Source organism: Oreochromis niloticus, linkage group LG12 (genome assembly GCF_001858045.2).
Source record: "Oreochromis niloticus isolate F11D_XX linkage group LG12, O_niloticus_UMD_NMBU, whole genome shotgun sequence".
NCBI classification, from domain to species: domain Eukaryota; kingdom Metazoa; phylum Chordata; class Actinopteri; order Cichliformes; family Cichlidae; genus Oreochromis; species Oreochromis niloticus.
Genome location: NC_031977.2, coordinates 37834219 through 37848888, shown reverse-complemented (window position 1 = coordinate 37848888; position 14670 = coordinate 37834219). Strand labels below are relative to the sequence as shown.

Here is a 14670-nt window from a genome sequence, read left to right as displayed (position 1 = left end):
TCTGTTCTTTTTACTGCCAACAAACCGTACGAGGACGTAAACACGGGTCAAAGCTGAAACCTGTGATGTCATAGGCGAGGGCGGGGTTATTGTTACCAAACTCAGTGCCCACCAAAATGAAAAATCGAACTTAACTAAGAGAAACGTGTTTTTATGCTAATGCAGGCCTGCAAATATCAAAGCAACACCTGAAATATTAATAAGTCCACTGCAGAGATGGGCTGTAATGTGTTACTGTAATCCCATTACTTTTTTCAAGTAACTTGACCAACACTGGTCCAGTATAACCTTACATGTACCTCTGCTCACATTTCAGCTTCTTCTTTCAGTGTCAACATATTTCCGATCTACTGGGAAGCCTGAAGCAGAGAAACCACAGCTGACCAGTGTCTGGCAGCGAGACTTTAATGGTGCAAAGTCAGTCACATGTTGTGTCGACGGTTTGTTGACAGAAAGAAAAACAGAAGCTCGCTGAAAATCTGTTTGAATTTCAAACCCAGCTCTCGTCTGGATTCTCAGAAACACGTTCAGTTCAACACAGAAAAAACAAAAAGCCAACACTAATCTGACACCCAGGCTTAGCCAAAGGCCCAAACTGGGTGTCAGACTGGTTAAACTGGGCAGACTGGTCCAAGTAAGATGTTTCTGGGCCCAGTGACAGAACAGTGGAAGACTTGGATCAGAGCAGCAGTCAGTAACAGCACATGAAAAATAAAAAACACCATCATTACGGGTTTTCAGTCATTGAGTAACAGCCGTTAAATGAACTCATGACAGGATACGATGAACACTCTCCTGCCTGGACTCCGCTGACTTTACTAAAACATGCATGAAAATAAAACAGCAGCGAGTCTTGGAGCTACAAACCACATAAAGTGAAGAGATGCTCGCACTGAGTTTCATCCTACAAGAACTCAAATGTTCACAGTGTTTTCATTAAAGAGTAACGTCTTTCTGCAGGTGTCATGTGTCTGTATCCCCCAAATATAACTGTGACAACACTGTACAGGTGTCACCGTTTCACAGCGTTCTCACGGATCGATAAAGTTCAGCTTTGGTGATATTATTGTGTCTGTCTCTGTTTCCCCTGAATGTTCTTTACTTTGGTATCTCTGTGTCTTATTTTGGTTTTACTTCCTTCTTCTGACCATCTGTCCTCATGTCTTCCACCACGTCTTCTAATAGTGTCAGGAGGACGTCTACGTGACCCACCCAAAGACATGGCCGCCATCAGCGTGATCAGCAACTTTGGACAAACAGCTATTTAAGAAGCCCCCCGTGTATGGTCATACAGGTCACCTTACAGATGTGTGTGTTCCAAGTATTCAGAATAAAGTTTGAGTCTCACACATGTTGTAGGAGTGTCCTGGGGGGAAACGAGAGCCCGTCAGCCGATCGTTACTCAGAAAGGAACGCAGGGAGACACAAGTGTTAGCAGGTTTGCTGGACGGGGACCTATCAGACTGATCTGTCTGAGGCTAGCTGTCTGAAAGTACTGCCCCCTTGAAGTCTGCTCTCTTCTAATTGGTCATTTTCTGGAAACCTGCTGAAGGGCAGCAGCCTGTGAGCTGTGCAGCAAAGGACTCGATAAGTAAGCCTGTAGACAGTGATCCATCATTATTTGAAACTTGGGCTCATGTGACGTGAATAATCACCTGTTTACATGTTAGCAAATACTCAAAACCACAACAGGTTTAAGGAATCTGTGGAAAATAAAGATGACTGTGTTTCCGAGCTCCTCCAGCTGCTAACACCTCTGCTAACTCTGGGCCTTCAGTCACAGCTGTGTGAAGTGCTAATCATCCTCAGCTAACTGCTAGCCTGCAGCGGCTGCTGTTTGAAGTGCTAATCCCGGCACGGCAGCGAGGATTAGTCATGTGACAGCTGCTGGCAAGAAAACATCTGGAACAAAGGAGAAAGGGAGCAGATTTCTTCTGTTTTCTGATCGTGCAAATGTGGATCCAGCGTTCAGTCTTCAGTGTGATGAAGGATATATTTATGAGATCATTTTAATTTGTTAGCTACAGAAAAAATAAAGCAGCTTAGAAGACCGGAGGAGGCCGAATTGAATTAATCGTGAGGACAGCATGAGCTCAACAGTATTGCCTTTATTATGACATCAAAGCCTGGGTTGCATCATTGCTATTCAACTGTAAGAGCAACGAGCTGCAGGTTTACATCACAGCACATGTTAGCACGCCACGTTATTATCACTGTGACTTATGCTGTACGTGTTTTGGCTCTCCAACATATTACTAGAGCCTTACAGTAATCTGATTCCTGTGTTAATATTCATCAGTTAATCCATTCTCCATGTGTGAAATTAGAAATATCCTGTCTCAGAGTGACGCTGAAAAACTAGTTCATGCATTCATTACTTCCAGGCTGGACTACTGTAATTCTTTATTATCAGAATGTCCTAAAAACTCGCTGAAAAGCCTTCAGCTAATCCAAAATGCTGCAGCAAGAGTCCTGACAGGGACTAGAAAGAGAGAGCAGATTTCTCCTGTTTTGGCTTCCCTTCATTGGCTTCCTGTTAAATCCAGAATTCAAAATCCTGCTCCTCACATACAAGGTCTTAAATAATCAGGCCCCATCTTATCTTAATGACCTTGTAGTACCATATCACCCGAGTTTCTCTCTCTCAGGTGAAGTGTCAGAGGAATGAATGAGTCAGAACCGACTCAGCCTGTCTGTTCTTTTTAATTGGTCTGTTTGCTGTGTGAGGCTTTGCAGCACTCCCAGAAAACCCAAAGAAACCGTGAATGAACCAGCTGTATTACAGCTCAGGTCATGTGACTACAGGTGAACTGTGCACAACGATGTCTGTAGATTCCCGCCGCCCTTCGTTCGCCCTCACAGAACCATTAAGTTTGATTTAAAGCTTAACTACAGCACTCATTTTAACAGAGGTCGTCGGGAGCGTTTCCACACCACCGCCAACTTTACCACATTACTAGAAAGCAGGCGAGGAATTACAAACCCCTCATCATCAGTGGCACGCCAGTGGAGAGAGTGGACAGTTTCCGATACCTGGGTGTCCACATCACTCAGGACCTGTCATGGTCCTGTCACATCAACACCCTGGTTAAGAAAGCCCGTCAGCGTCTCTTCTTCCTCAGAAGACTTAGAGACTTCCATCTGCCACTGAAGGTGCTCAAGAACTTTTACTCCTGCACCATCGAGAGCATCCTGACGGGAAACATCTGCACCTGGTTTGGGAACAGCACCAAGCAGGACAGACGAGATCTGCAAAGAGTGGTGCGCTCGGCCGAACGCATCATTCAATCAGAGCTCCCTGACCTGCTGTCCATCTACACCAAGCGGTGCAAGTCCAAAGCTAGGAAGATTATGATGGACCTCTCCCATCCCGACAATGGACTTTTCTCACTGTTGAGGTCTGGGAAGCGCTTCCGCTCCCTTAAGGCCAAAACAGAGAGAATGAGGAGGAGCTTCTTTCCCCAGGCTATTCGGGCCCTGAACCAGGTGTAGGACTGGACTCTCCCACACATCACATTAACACACGCACCACCACACATTTCCTATAATTTATAATCTTTATAATCTCTTTCTGTTATTTGCACATTTTTTACTGTAAATTTCTAAGTTAATTTGTAAATTTTGTAGTAACCTGTAAATTGTAAATACTGTAAAACTTTTTTCTGTCATTTAATGGTCGGGCATTGTACAGCTACAAGCATTTCACCCCTATGTCATACTGTGTATGGTGCATGCTTGTACCGGATGTACTGCAGTCCATCCTGCAGTGACTGCAGTAGTTGTGTGTGAGTCCCCGCAGTGCTGATCTGATCAACAGCAGGAAGTCATTAAAGTTTAAGAGGAAATAAATCAGACGCCCAGGTGGAGCGATGGCGTCCTCACCGAGCCCGCTTTAATGGAATTCCCTGTTTTGCCTTATTATAAGTCTGACTATGATGATGTGTGGATCTACACACAGACACAGCTGTGTTTTTATTCTTCCACTGACATGCACTTCACACATGCAGCAGCTGAAGAAAGGCAGAAAATTACATTCAGGCTACGTCCACACTGGTCCGATTTGAAAACGGCATTTTTGTCTGAAAGCGTCCACACCAGCGTTTTCAGTCGGTCTCACAGAGTTGTGCGTCCACATTGAAATGGCCAAAAACGCTTACGTTCCAGTCCTGTGCATACGTGAAATGCAAGAAGATTCGGCCTGCCTCATTTCTGTCTGCCCTTTATTTACTCTCCAGCTTATGTCAGTAAATAGACTAACAATGAGGTGGAGTTGTTGCTGCGAGTAACACAAAAGTACAAAGTTGCAAAAGCGAGTGAGAATTAAAGAACTTGAAGAAAAGCTGTCTGCAGCATGTAGAGACTGATATTAATCTTTTTTAGGGCTGTCAAAATTGAGAGCAATCAAAACGGCTGCTGTATAACGCACTCCGCTATCTTTGTTTAATTAGTCACATGACTGCATCACATGACTAAAATGCGTCATTGTTTTAGAAAGTCTGTGTTTTCACTGTCCACACTGCGACAGGACAGCTCCGTTTTGAAATGTATGCATTTTCAAGAGCCTTTTCAAAACACTGCGTTTTTCCTTGGGGAAAACGCCGTCTCAGTGTGGGCGGGAGGCCAAAACGGAGAGAAAATGATCCGTTTTCAAACAAAAACACATTAGTGTGGACGTAGCCTAAGTTTTTACTTGTTTGTGGAAACAGCTGGTGACCTCACACAGTCCACAAACTCATCACTACAGAAAGCATCAGGTCAAAGTTCATATTTTGATTATGTCATAGTGGTGGTTTTCTACACCCACTTCCTGCAGGGAAATCCCATCCACTTTTTATTTAGAATGGGCAGCCAATCACGAAAAAGTTGACTTAAAGGGGGAGGAGCTAGAACGGCTAGTCTCAGACAGAAGACGAGCTGCAGGGTGGCGTCAGATAAAGAAGGATTATTATGACCTGTGAATCATGCGAAGCTCCTCTGTGAAAGTCCAGGAATAAAACCACGGAGTCGACCGAGCCTTCTTCATTTCTGTGACTCATTAGTGGGCTGAATAACCTTTGACTAAACTCAGAATAATCTCAGACTAAACTCTGACTAACTTCATGTTAAACTCAGACTAATCTTTGACTAACCTCAGATTAACTTCAGATTAACCTCTGACTAACTTCAGATTAACCTCAGACTAACCTCTGACTAACTTCAGATCAACCTCAAACTAATCTTTGACAAACCTCAGATTAACTCCAGACTAACCTCAAACTAATCTTTGACTAACCTCAGATTAACTCCAGACTAACCTCAGACTAATCTTTGACTAACCTCTGACCAACTTCAGATTAACCTCAGACTAACCTCTGACTAACTTCAGATTAACCTCAGACTAATCTTTGACAAACCTCAGATTAACTCCAGACTAACCTCAAACTAATCTTTGACTAACCTCAGATTAACTCCAGACTAACCTCAGACTAATCTTTGACTAACCTCAGACTAACTTCAGATTAACCTCTGACTAACTTCAGATTAACCTCACACTAATCTTTGACTAACCTCTGACTAACTTCAGATTAACCTCACACTAATCTTTGACTAACCTCTGACTAACTTCAGATTAACCTCTGACTAACTTCAGATTAACCTCAGACTAACTTCATGTTAACCTCAGACTAATCTTTGACTAACCTCTGACTAACTTCAGATTAACCTCAGACTAACCTCTGACTAACTTCAGATTAACCTCAGACTAATCTTTGACAAACCTCAGATTAACTCCAGACTAACCTCAGACTAATCTTTGACTAACCTCAGATTAACTCCAGACTAACCTCAGGCTAATCTTTGACTAACCTCAGACTAACTTCAGATTAACCTCTGACTGACTTCAGATTAACCTCAGACTAATCTTTGACTAACCTCAGATTAACTTCAGATTAACCTGAGACTAACTTCAGATTAACCTCAGACTAATCTTTGACTAACCTCAGATTAACTTCAGATTAACCTCAGACCAACTTCAGATTAACCTCTGACTAACTTCAGATTAACCTCACACTAATCTTTGACTAACCTCAGGCTAACTTCAGATTAACCTCTGACTAACTTCAGATTAACCTCACACTAATCTTTGACTAACCTCTGACAAACTTCAGATTAACCTCTGACTAACTTCAGATTAACTTCAGACTAACTTCAGATTAACCTCAGACTAATCTTTGACTAACCTCAGACTAATGTCTGAATAACCTCAGACTAAACTCTGATTAATGTCAGACTAAAGTCTGACTGACCTCTGACTAACCTCTGACCAACTTCAGATTAACCTCAGACTAACCTCTGACTAACTCCAGACTAATGTCTGATTAAACTCTGACTAAACTCAGAAAAGAGAAAATGACACATTTTCTGTTCTGTCGGCTCTGGGCTGTAGGTTGGGTATTTTTCACTTGTTGGTCACAGTTACAGAATAAATCACTCCTCGATGAATCAGAAAACGACCCGAGCTTCACGGAGCCATTGAAAGCTAACCAAGCGTCAGTGAGCACGCTCCTGATCAGCAGTCAGTTTCATTAACACAACTCTTCATCCTGAGCACAAAACTCATGTTTCTCCTATTAAACAGCAAAGATGACAGATTTTTCCTAACAGACGTAAAAACAAAGGCCTGATCCTGATCTCACTCCTGCTGCTGGCTATAATCACCTCGCTGTGAGGATCACACATACTGAATACTGTTTACCTCCTAGAAATAAAAGAGAGCAGAAAAACCAACAGCATCAGCAGCCCAGAGCCACAGACAGGTGAGCTGAGTGCCTTAACGCCACACAGAACTTCAGCAGAGGTCAGGGCGTAAAGTAAAGTAGAGTAGAGTAAAGTAGAGGCGCGTACCTGCAGGTTCTTCCTCCACACATTGACAGCAGCAAAGGCGAGCTGCATCTGTTTCCTGCGGGCGTCTTTGTGCCGTTTGTAGGCGATCTCGATGAAGATGAGGAAGATCCCGGCCACGATGCCTCCAGCAACCAGCATGAATACACCTGAGGGGCACAGATGACGAGAGACGGCGTGAAACGCTTCACAGGTAACATCTGCTAAACAACACAGCCTCAGGGGTGCAGTTCCTCCAGCGTGCAGCAGAGGCAGCACTGACTCCTACCCGCCATGTTCTCGAAAGTGAGGGTGGCCGGGGCGTTGCTCCTGGAGTCACACTCCTGGTATCGAACCCACGTCTTGTCGAGATCCTCCATGAAGCCATTCTCGTGAGAACTGTGGAGAGACAATGAAGCGTGAGCGGACACGTACTCGATCGCTCAGATGTTTGTTGGTTTGTGCTCAGGTGTTTTTAATGTAGAAATATGTGTCTGTGTGACGTCCTCCACACCCCCAGGTCACTCACTTTAATGTTTTCACTGCCCTGGCGGGGCCTCCCGTGAGATTGGTCTTGTGTGGGTGTGTCCTGCCATCTCGCCCGCCGTTTTGTAGTGACTCTAATCAGCAATTAAGAGTACTTAAGGTACTTGAGTACTTGAGTACTCAAGTACTCGTACTCAAGTAAGAGTACTTGTTAAAAATTTTACCTCCTCACTACGTACGACTCTGGATACTGTAGCTCCTGTGAAAACTAAGGCCTCAAATCCAAAGTACCTGACTCCGTGGTATAATTCTCAAACACGTAGCCTAAAGCAGATAACTCGTAAGCTGGAGAGGAAATGGCGTGTCACAAATTTAGAGGATCATCATTTAGCCTGGAGAAATAGTTTGCTGCTTTATAAGAAAGCCCTCCGCAAAGCCAGAACATCTTACTATTCGTCACTGATTGAAGAAAATAAGAACAACCCCAGGTTTCTCTTCAGCACTGTAGCCAGGCTGACAAACAGTCAGAGCTCTACTGAGCCAACAATCCCTTTAACGTTAACTAGTAATGACTTCATGAACTTCTTCACAAATAAAATTTTTATCATTAGAGAAAAAATTACCAATAATCATCCCACAGATGTAATATTATCTACAGCTACTTTTAGTACCATTGATGTTAAGTTAGACTCTTTTTCTCCAATTGATCTTTCTGAGTTAACTTCAATAATTACTTCCTCCAAACCATCAACGTGTCTTTTAGACCCCATTCCTACAAAACTGCTCAAAGAAGTCCTGCCATTAATTAATGCTTCAATCTTAAATATGATCAACCTATCTCTAATAATCGGCTATGTACCACAGGCCTTCAAGCTGGCTGTAGTTAAACCTTTACTTAAAAAGCATCTCTAGACCCAGCTGTCTTAGCTAATTATAGGCCAATCTCCAACCTTCCTTTCATATCAAAAATCCTTGAAAGAGTAGTTGTCAAACAGCTAACAGATCATCTGCAGAGGAATGGCTTATTTGAAGAGTTTCAGTCAGGTTTCAGAGCTCATCACAGCACAGAAACAGCTTTAGTGAAGGTTACAAATGATCTTCTTATGGCCTCTGACAGTGGACTCATCTCTGTGCTTGTCCTGCTAGACCTCAGTGCTGCGTTCGATACTGTCGACCATAATATCCTATTAGAGCGATTAGAACATGCTGTAGGTATTACAGGTACTGCACTGCAGTGGTTTGTATCATATCTATCTAATAGACTCCAATTTGTACATGTAAATGGAGAGTCCTCTTCACACACTAAGGTCAATTATGGAGTTCCACAGGGTTCAGTGCTAGGACCAATTCTGTTTACATTATACATGCTTCCCTTAGGCAGCATCATTAGAAGACATAGCATAAATTTTCACTGCTATGCAGATGACACGCAGCTCTATCTATCCATGAAGCCAGGTAACACACACCAATGAGTTAAACTGCAGGAATGTCTTAAAGACATAAAGACCTGGATGGCCGCTAACTTTCTGCTTCTTAATTCAGATCAAACTGAGGTTATTGTACTCGGCCCTGAAAATCTTAGAAATATGGTATCTAAGCAGATTCTTACTCTGGATGGCATTACCTTGGCCTCCAGTAATGCTGTGAGGAACCTTGGAGTCATTTTCCAGTTTTTACTTTGTGTGACTGATTTAAAAAAAATAGATACCAAGATTACGATAGCAAAGCGAACAATAAATGAAGAAGCAATTCATGCCTTCAATTTCGATTTAGCACAACAAGATTGGAGTTCGGTGTATGAAGAGTTAGATGTGGACAAGGCTTATGACAATTTCTTAGATATTTTCACTATGTTGTACAATAAACATTGTCCTGTAAACGAACACAGGACAAAGAAAAAAAAAAGAAAAAGTCCTTGGCTCACAAAAGGAATCATCAATGCTTGCAAAAAGAAAAACAATCTGTATAAACAGTTCATCAAAGTAAAAACAAAAGAAGTGGAACAAAGATATAAAGCATATAGAAATAAATTGACTGATATTATAAGAACGAGTAAACAACTTTATTATAGAAGATTATATGAAAATAAAAACAATATAAAAGGAACTTGGGATGTGTTAAATAACTTAATTAAACAAGGATCTTCTGGAACATCATATCCTGAATATTTCATTGATGCAAATGGTGAAAATCACAACATCAGTAACATTGTTGATGGGCTCAATAAATTTTTTATAAATGTTGGCCCTGAACTAGCAGCGGACATCCCGTGTCAAAAAAATGAAAATATCAGTTGTCATGAAACGCTGTGTGGCAGGCAGGAACTGGACCCAAAATGCAGGCTCTTAGACACAAGGGATAAACTCAAAACCACAGCTTTATTCACGGGCTGGGAAAGCATACAAAGTAAACTAAACTGGGGAATAACACACTAAACTTACAGGGAGACACAGGGAGATCCACACAGCATTAGGGACGACGCGACACTGACTCAGAGAAACACAGGGTTTAAATACACTGGGAAGTAACGAGGGGAATGAGACACAGAAGGAGAGCACAGCTGGGAGAAATCAGGACTGACAAGACGAGGGAGCAAAGCAGGACACATTTACATAAGACACGGACCTTCAAAGTAAAACAGGAAGTATGACACAGAGACACGAACTTGGCACAGTGGAGACAGCAACTAAGAAACACAGAGACATAAACCATAAGACAGAGGACTCTAAGAACCGAAAGACACAGAGGGAAACTCAACATGCAGACAGACTACACAGAACAGAGGGGACACAGAGAAACACGAAGGGCAAAGGATCGAAACTAGAAACGATACAACTCACAAGCACAATACTACAAAAACCATAAAAAATTAAACATGCTGGGTCAGGGGACCCAGGACCCTGACAGTAGTAATATAAAATCAAATCCCTTTTCACTGTTCCTCTCAGCTACAAATGAGCAAGAAGTAATAAATATCACATTAAAATATAAAAGTAAGTCTTCAATGGATTATCATGACATAAATATGTCTGTAGTTAAACAGGTTATTCTGAATATTGCTAGTCCCTTAACATATGTCTATAATTTATCATTTCAGTCTGGTTGTTTTCCAAAAAAAAAATGAAAATTGCGAAATACCACTATACAAAAGTAATGACAAACACAGTTTTACCAATTATAGGCCTATTTCTCTACTGCCTCAATTCTCAAAAATTTTAGAAAAACTTTTTAATTCAAGATTAGAAAAATTCCTTGAAAAACATCAAATAATAAATGTTGGTCAGTATGGTTTCAGAACGCAAAGAACCACTTCAATGGCGATAATGTTAGGTGTAGGCTGTGTGCAGGCAGGAATGTTGGACCCATAGTGCAGACGCTCGGAGGCAAAAAGGTGAACTCAAAACAGCTTTAATGCTGAACTCAAAAAAGGTAACAAAACTAAGACTTCAAACAAACTCAGGCAAGCAGACAAAACACACAGCATAATAAACGGTAGATCGCGACAATGACAAACTGAAACACAGGGCTTAAATACATAGAGGGAGCAATCAGGGAATGGGCAACAGGAGGGAAACACAGCTGGGGCAAATCAGGACTAACGAGACAAGGAAAGCAAAACCAGATACACTAACATGAAACACGGACTTTCAAAGTAAAACAGGAAACATAACACAGAGACGCGAACTTAACAAGGGGATACAGCCGACAGGGGAGACAGCAACTATAGAACACAGAGACATAAACCATAAGACGGAACTCTAAGAAACCAAAGACTAGAAATGATACATGATATAATAAACTCAAAAGCCCTGGGTCAACGACCCAGGCATCCTAACAGATAATTGAGGCAGTAGAAGAAATTACTAATGCACTGGATAAAAATAAATATGCAGTTGGTATTTTTGTTGATCTCAAAAAGGCCTTCGACACAATCAATCACTCAATTTTATTGGATAAATTGGAAAGATATGGTGTTCGAGGGAAAGCTGGTAACTGGTTAAAAAGTTACCTAACGGGTCGGGAACAATATGTTAGTATAGGGCATTACCATTCAGAAAAACTTGGTATTACATGTGGTGTTCCCCAAGGGTCAGTGTTGGGACCAAAACTTTTCAATGTATACATAAATGATATTTTTGATGTTTCTCAAGTACTTAAACTCATACTGTTCGCAGATGACACCAACATATTTTTCAGTAGCGATGATTATACTGATCTTGTAATGACCGTAAACAGGGAGCTAAAATTAATAAAAAAATGGATGGATATAAATAAATTATCATTAAATATAAATAAAACTAAAGCAATGTTTTTTGGTAATTTAAAATATGGTATAGAATTACCAATTATTATAGAAGGTGTACCAATTGATAATGTGAGTGAAAACAAATTTTTGGGAGTCGTAATTGATAACAAAATTTCATGGAAACCTCACGTCAGACACTTAAAAACCAAAATTTCCAGAAGCCTCGCAGTTTTGAACAAAGTGAAACCATACCTTGATAAAGATGCACTTCATACTCTGTACTGTACCCTGGTCCTTCCATATTTTACATATTGTGTGGAAGTGTGGGGAAACACATATAAAAACACAACTAATCCATTAGTCACAGTACAGAAACAAGCACTGCGTATTATTCACAAGGCTGGTTATCTAGATCATACTCACAAACTCTTTCTTCAGGCAAAGTTACTTAAATTCCAGGATCTGGTTAATTACAATACATCCATAATCTTATACAAAGCCTTTAATAAACTTCTACCTGCAAATTTACAAACTATATTTGAAATTCGAAAAAGGGTTTATAATGTGAGAGGCTTCGGAGAATTCAAATTACCCAGAACTCGAACAACCCGTAAAGGTTTTTGTGTGTCTGTATGTGGTGTGAAAATCTGGAACAGTCTGAGTTTACAACTGAAACAATGCAAAAATATTCATAGATTTAAATTCCTCTACAAACAGTTGGTCTGGTCACAGTATACTCAATGATGGTTTTAGTGTGCTCTGTAATGTCTGTTCTCTTACCATTGCTGGTATGGATTTCATGTGAAAAAAAAAAAAAAAAAGTGTGTGCGTATGTATGTATATATATGTACATGTGTGTGTAGATATATATGTATGTATGTATATGTATGTGTGTTTGTTACTTTGTAATTATTATTGCCTGTTACCTGTGGTAACACAATTTATAATTAATATATTCGGTATTCAGTTATGAAGGTTCTATTTGTTTTGCTTGGTTTGGTTGTTTGGTTTGCAACGATGGGCGTAGCTGCGGGAAGCTTATTGTTTTTTGTTGATGAGTGAATATAGGGGTGGGATTTAATAAGTTTTCTTCGTCCCACTCCTTTTCAGGTACATTTTGTTTTTTTGTTTTTTTTGTTTTTGTGCACTTTATGCAGTGTTGGGCAAGTTACTTTGAAATAGTAATTCAATTATAGTTACTAGTTACTACTTCAAAAAAGTAACTGAGTTAGTAACTGAGTTACAATATTCTAAAAGTAATTAATTACATAGAAAAGTAACTATTGCGTTACTTAAAAAAAACAAACAAAGAACGTTTAACCCTCTGGCGTCCAGGGTATAATTGGCCATTTTTTTACTACTCTTGATTTTCTCTCCACATTTTACCTTTAAAAACTATTTGCTTTGCCTTGTTTGGTATCATTCTTTTTAGCACAACCTCACGTGCCTGAATTTACAGTTATGTTCTCATTTTGTCATACTGTATAACCAGAATTGATCTAAAATCAGACAAAAAACATAAAATCACAGTAGAAAAAGTTATATTTTTACTGTAACAACCATAAACATGTTTAATGAATCATATTTCATAACTTCAAATGCAAATATAAATTGTCAATTTTAAAATCCTATGCACAAGTTTTGCAAACAACAAAGTTATTTGCATCCATTTACCTTTTACCCTTTTTTTAAATAACCATTTCAAACTATTTAAAGAACAATCAGCTGTTCTTCAATAAGATGCCGCACAAATTATTTGTGCCACTCCAAAAAAATCATTTCTGTCCACTATAAAGGAGAACATCACAGCCTGATACCTGCAGGTCTGACAGCAGCAGGTGTATCACTCCTGTTTCTACCTGGAGACAGCAGTCGCCTCATTGTTCTGACACACAACACAAAACTATCCACAACACTACACACTAACTACACAAGACAACACATTAACTACACACAACAAATACGCTAAACGTCACAAATCTCACATCTCAGAACTCGCCCTCTCTATTTTCCTGCTCTCTCTCTTTTCCTGCTCTCTCTCTCTCTCTCTCTCTCTCTGTCACTCCTAAAACTTTTTTTTGTTTTGTTTTTTTGCTCATAAGCAGAGAGTGCTTGCTAGCGCTAACGTGACAAAACTATTGAGGAAAAAACGCCGCGTATATATTGTTGATCATGACTCTGGTTTTACGTGGCCTATCAGCACAGTTTATAAACTGGTATATGTCACCTTGTTGCTTTGTCTTTAAGTGGTCATGTGATTGACTTACCACGACTACTTTATTCTTCCTCAGTCAAACAGCAGCACTCATGCGATTGTTTTGCCCCCTGAGCTCCAGGTGTTGTGCTACACAGTGATCGTGATTACCGTCCGCGGGAGCGCGCAGCTGCTTAAAGCTGTAGCGTCCAGATTACTTACAGCTACTTCCTGCAGCTGATATAAGATCCGGTAAGCTGAACACAGCTTCAACCGTCTGTTTGTTGAAAAATAGTAACGGACCGCGTTACCTTGTTAGTAACTGTAACGCCGTTGTAACGATAGGAATAGTAATTAGTTAGATTACTCGTTACTGAAAAAAGTAACGCCGTTAGTAACGCCGTTACTTGTAACGCCGTTATTCCCATCACTGACTTTATGTTCAATATATGTATTTTGTTGTGCCTGAAATGAACAAATAAAAAAAATAAAAAATAAATATCCTGTCTCAGAGTGATGCTGAAAAACTAGTTCATGCATTTATTACTTCCAGGCTGGACTACTGTAATTCATTATTATCAGGATGTCCTAAAAACTCGCTGAAAAGCCTTCAGCTGATCCAAAATGCTGCAGCAAGAGTCCTGACAGGGACTAGAAAGAGAGAGCAGATTTCTCCTGTTTTGGCTTCCCTTCATTGGCTTCCTGTTAAATCCAGAATTCAAAATCCTGCTCCTCAGATACAAGGTCTTAAATAATCAGGCCCCATCTTATCTTAATGACCTTGTAGTACCATATCACCCTATTAGAGCACTTCGCTCTCGCTCTGCAGGCCTACTTGTTGTCCCTAGAGTATTTAAAAGTAGAATGGGAGGCAGAGCCTTCAGTT

The 14670-nt window shown here is 40.5% G+C and overlaps 1 protein-coding gene across 4 annotated transcripts in view; it reads right to left on the bottom strand.

Annotated features, from left to right (window-relative positions):
• Positions 1 to 14670, bottom strand: part of grin1b (glutamate receptor, ionotropic, N-methyl D-aspartate 1b) — a 74699-nt gene that overhangs the window by 6622 nt on the left and 53407 nt on the right. For all 4 annotated transcript variants that reach the window (XM_025896962.1, XM_019347174.2, XM_025896963.1 and 1 more), the window contains 2 exons: positions 7148 to 7257; positions 6883 to 7028 (listed from right to left, as the gene is read on the bottom strand). In XM_025896962.1, coding sequence (XP_025752747.1) covers positions 6883 to 7028; positions 7148 to 7257 — 256 coding nt within the window. The remainder of the gene's footprint in view (positions 1 to 6882; positions 7029 to 7147; positions 7258 to 14670) is intronic.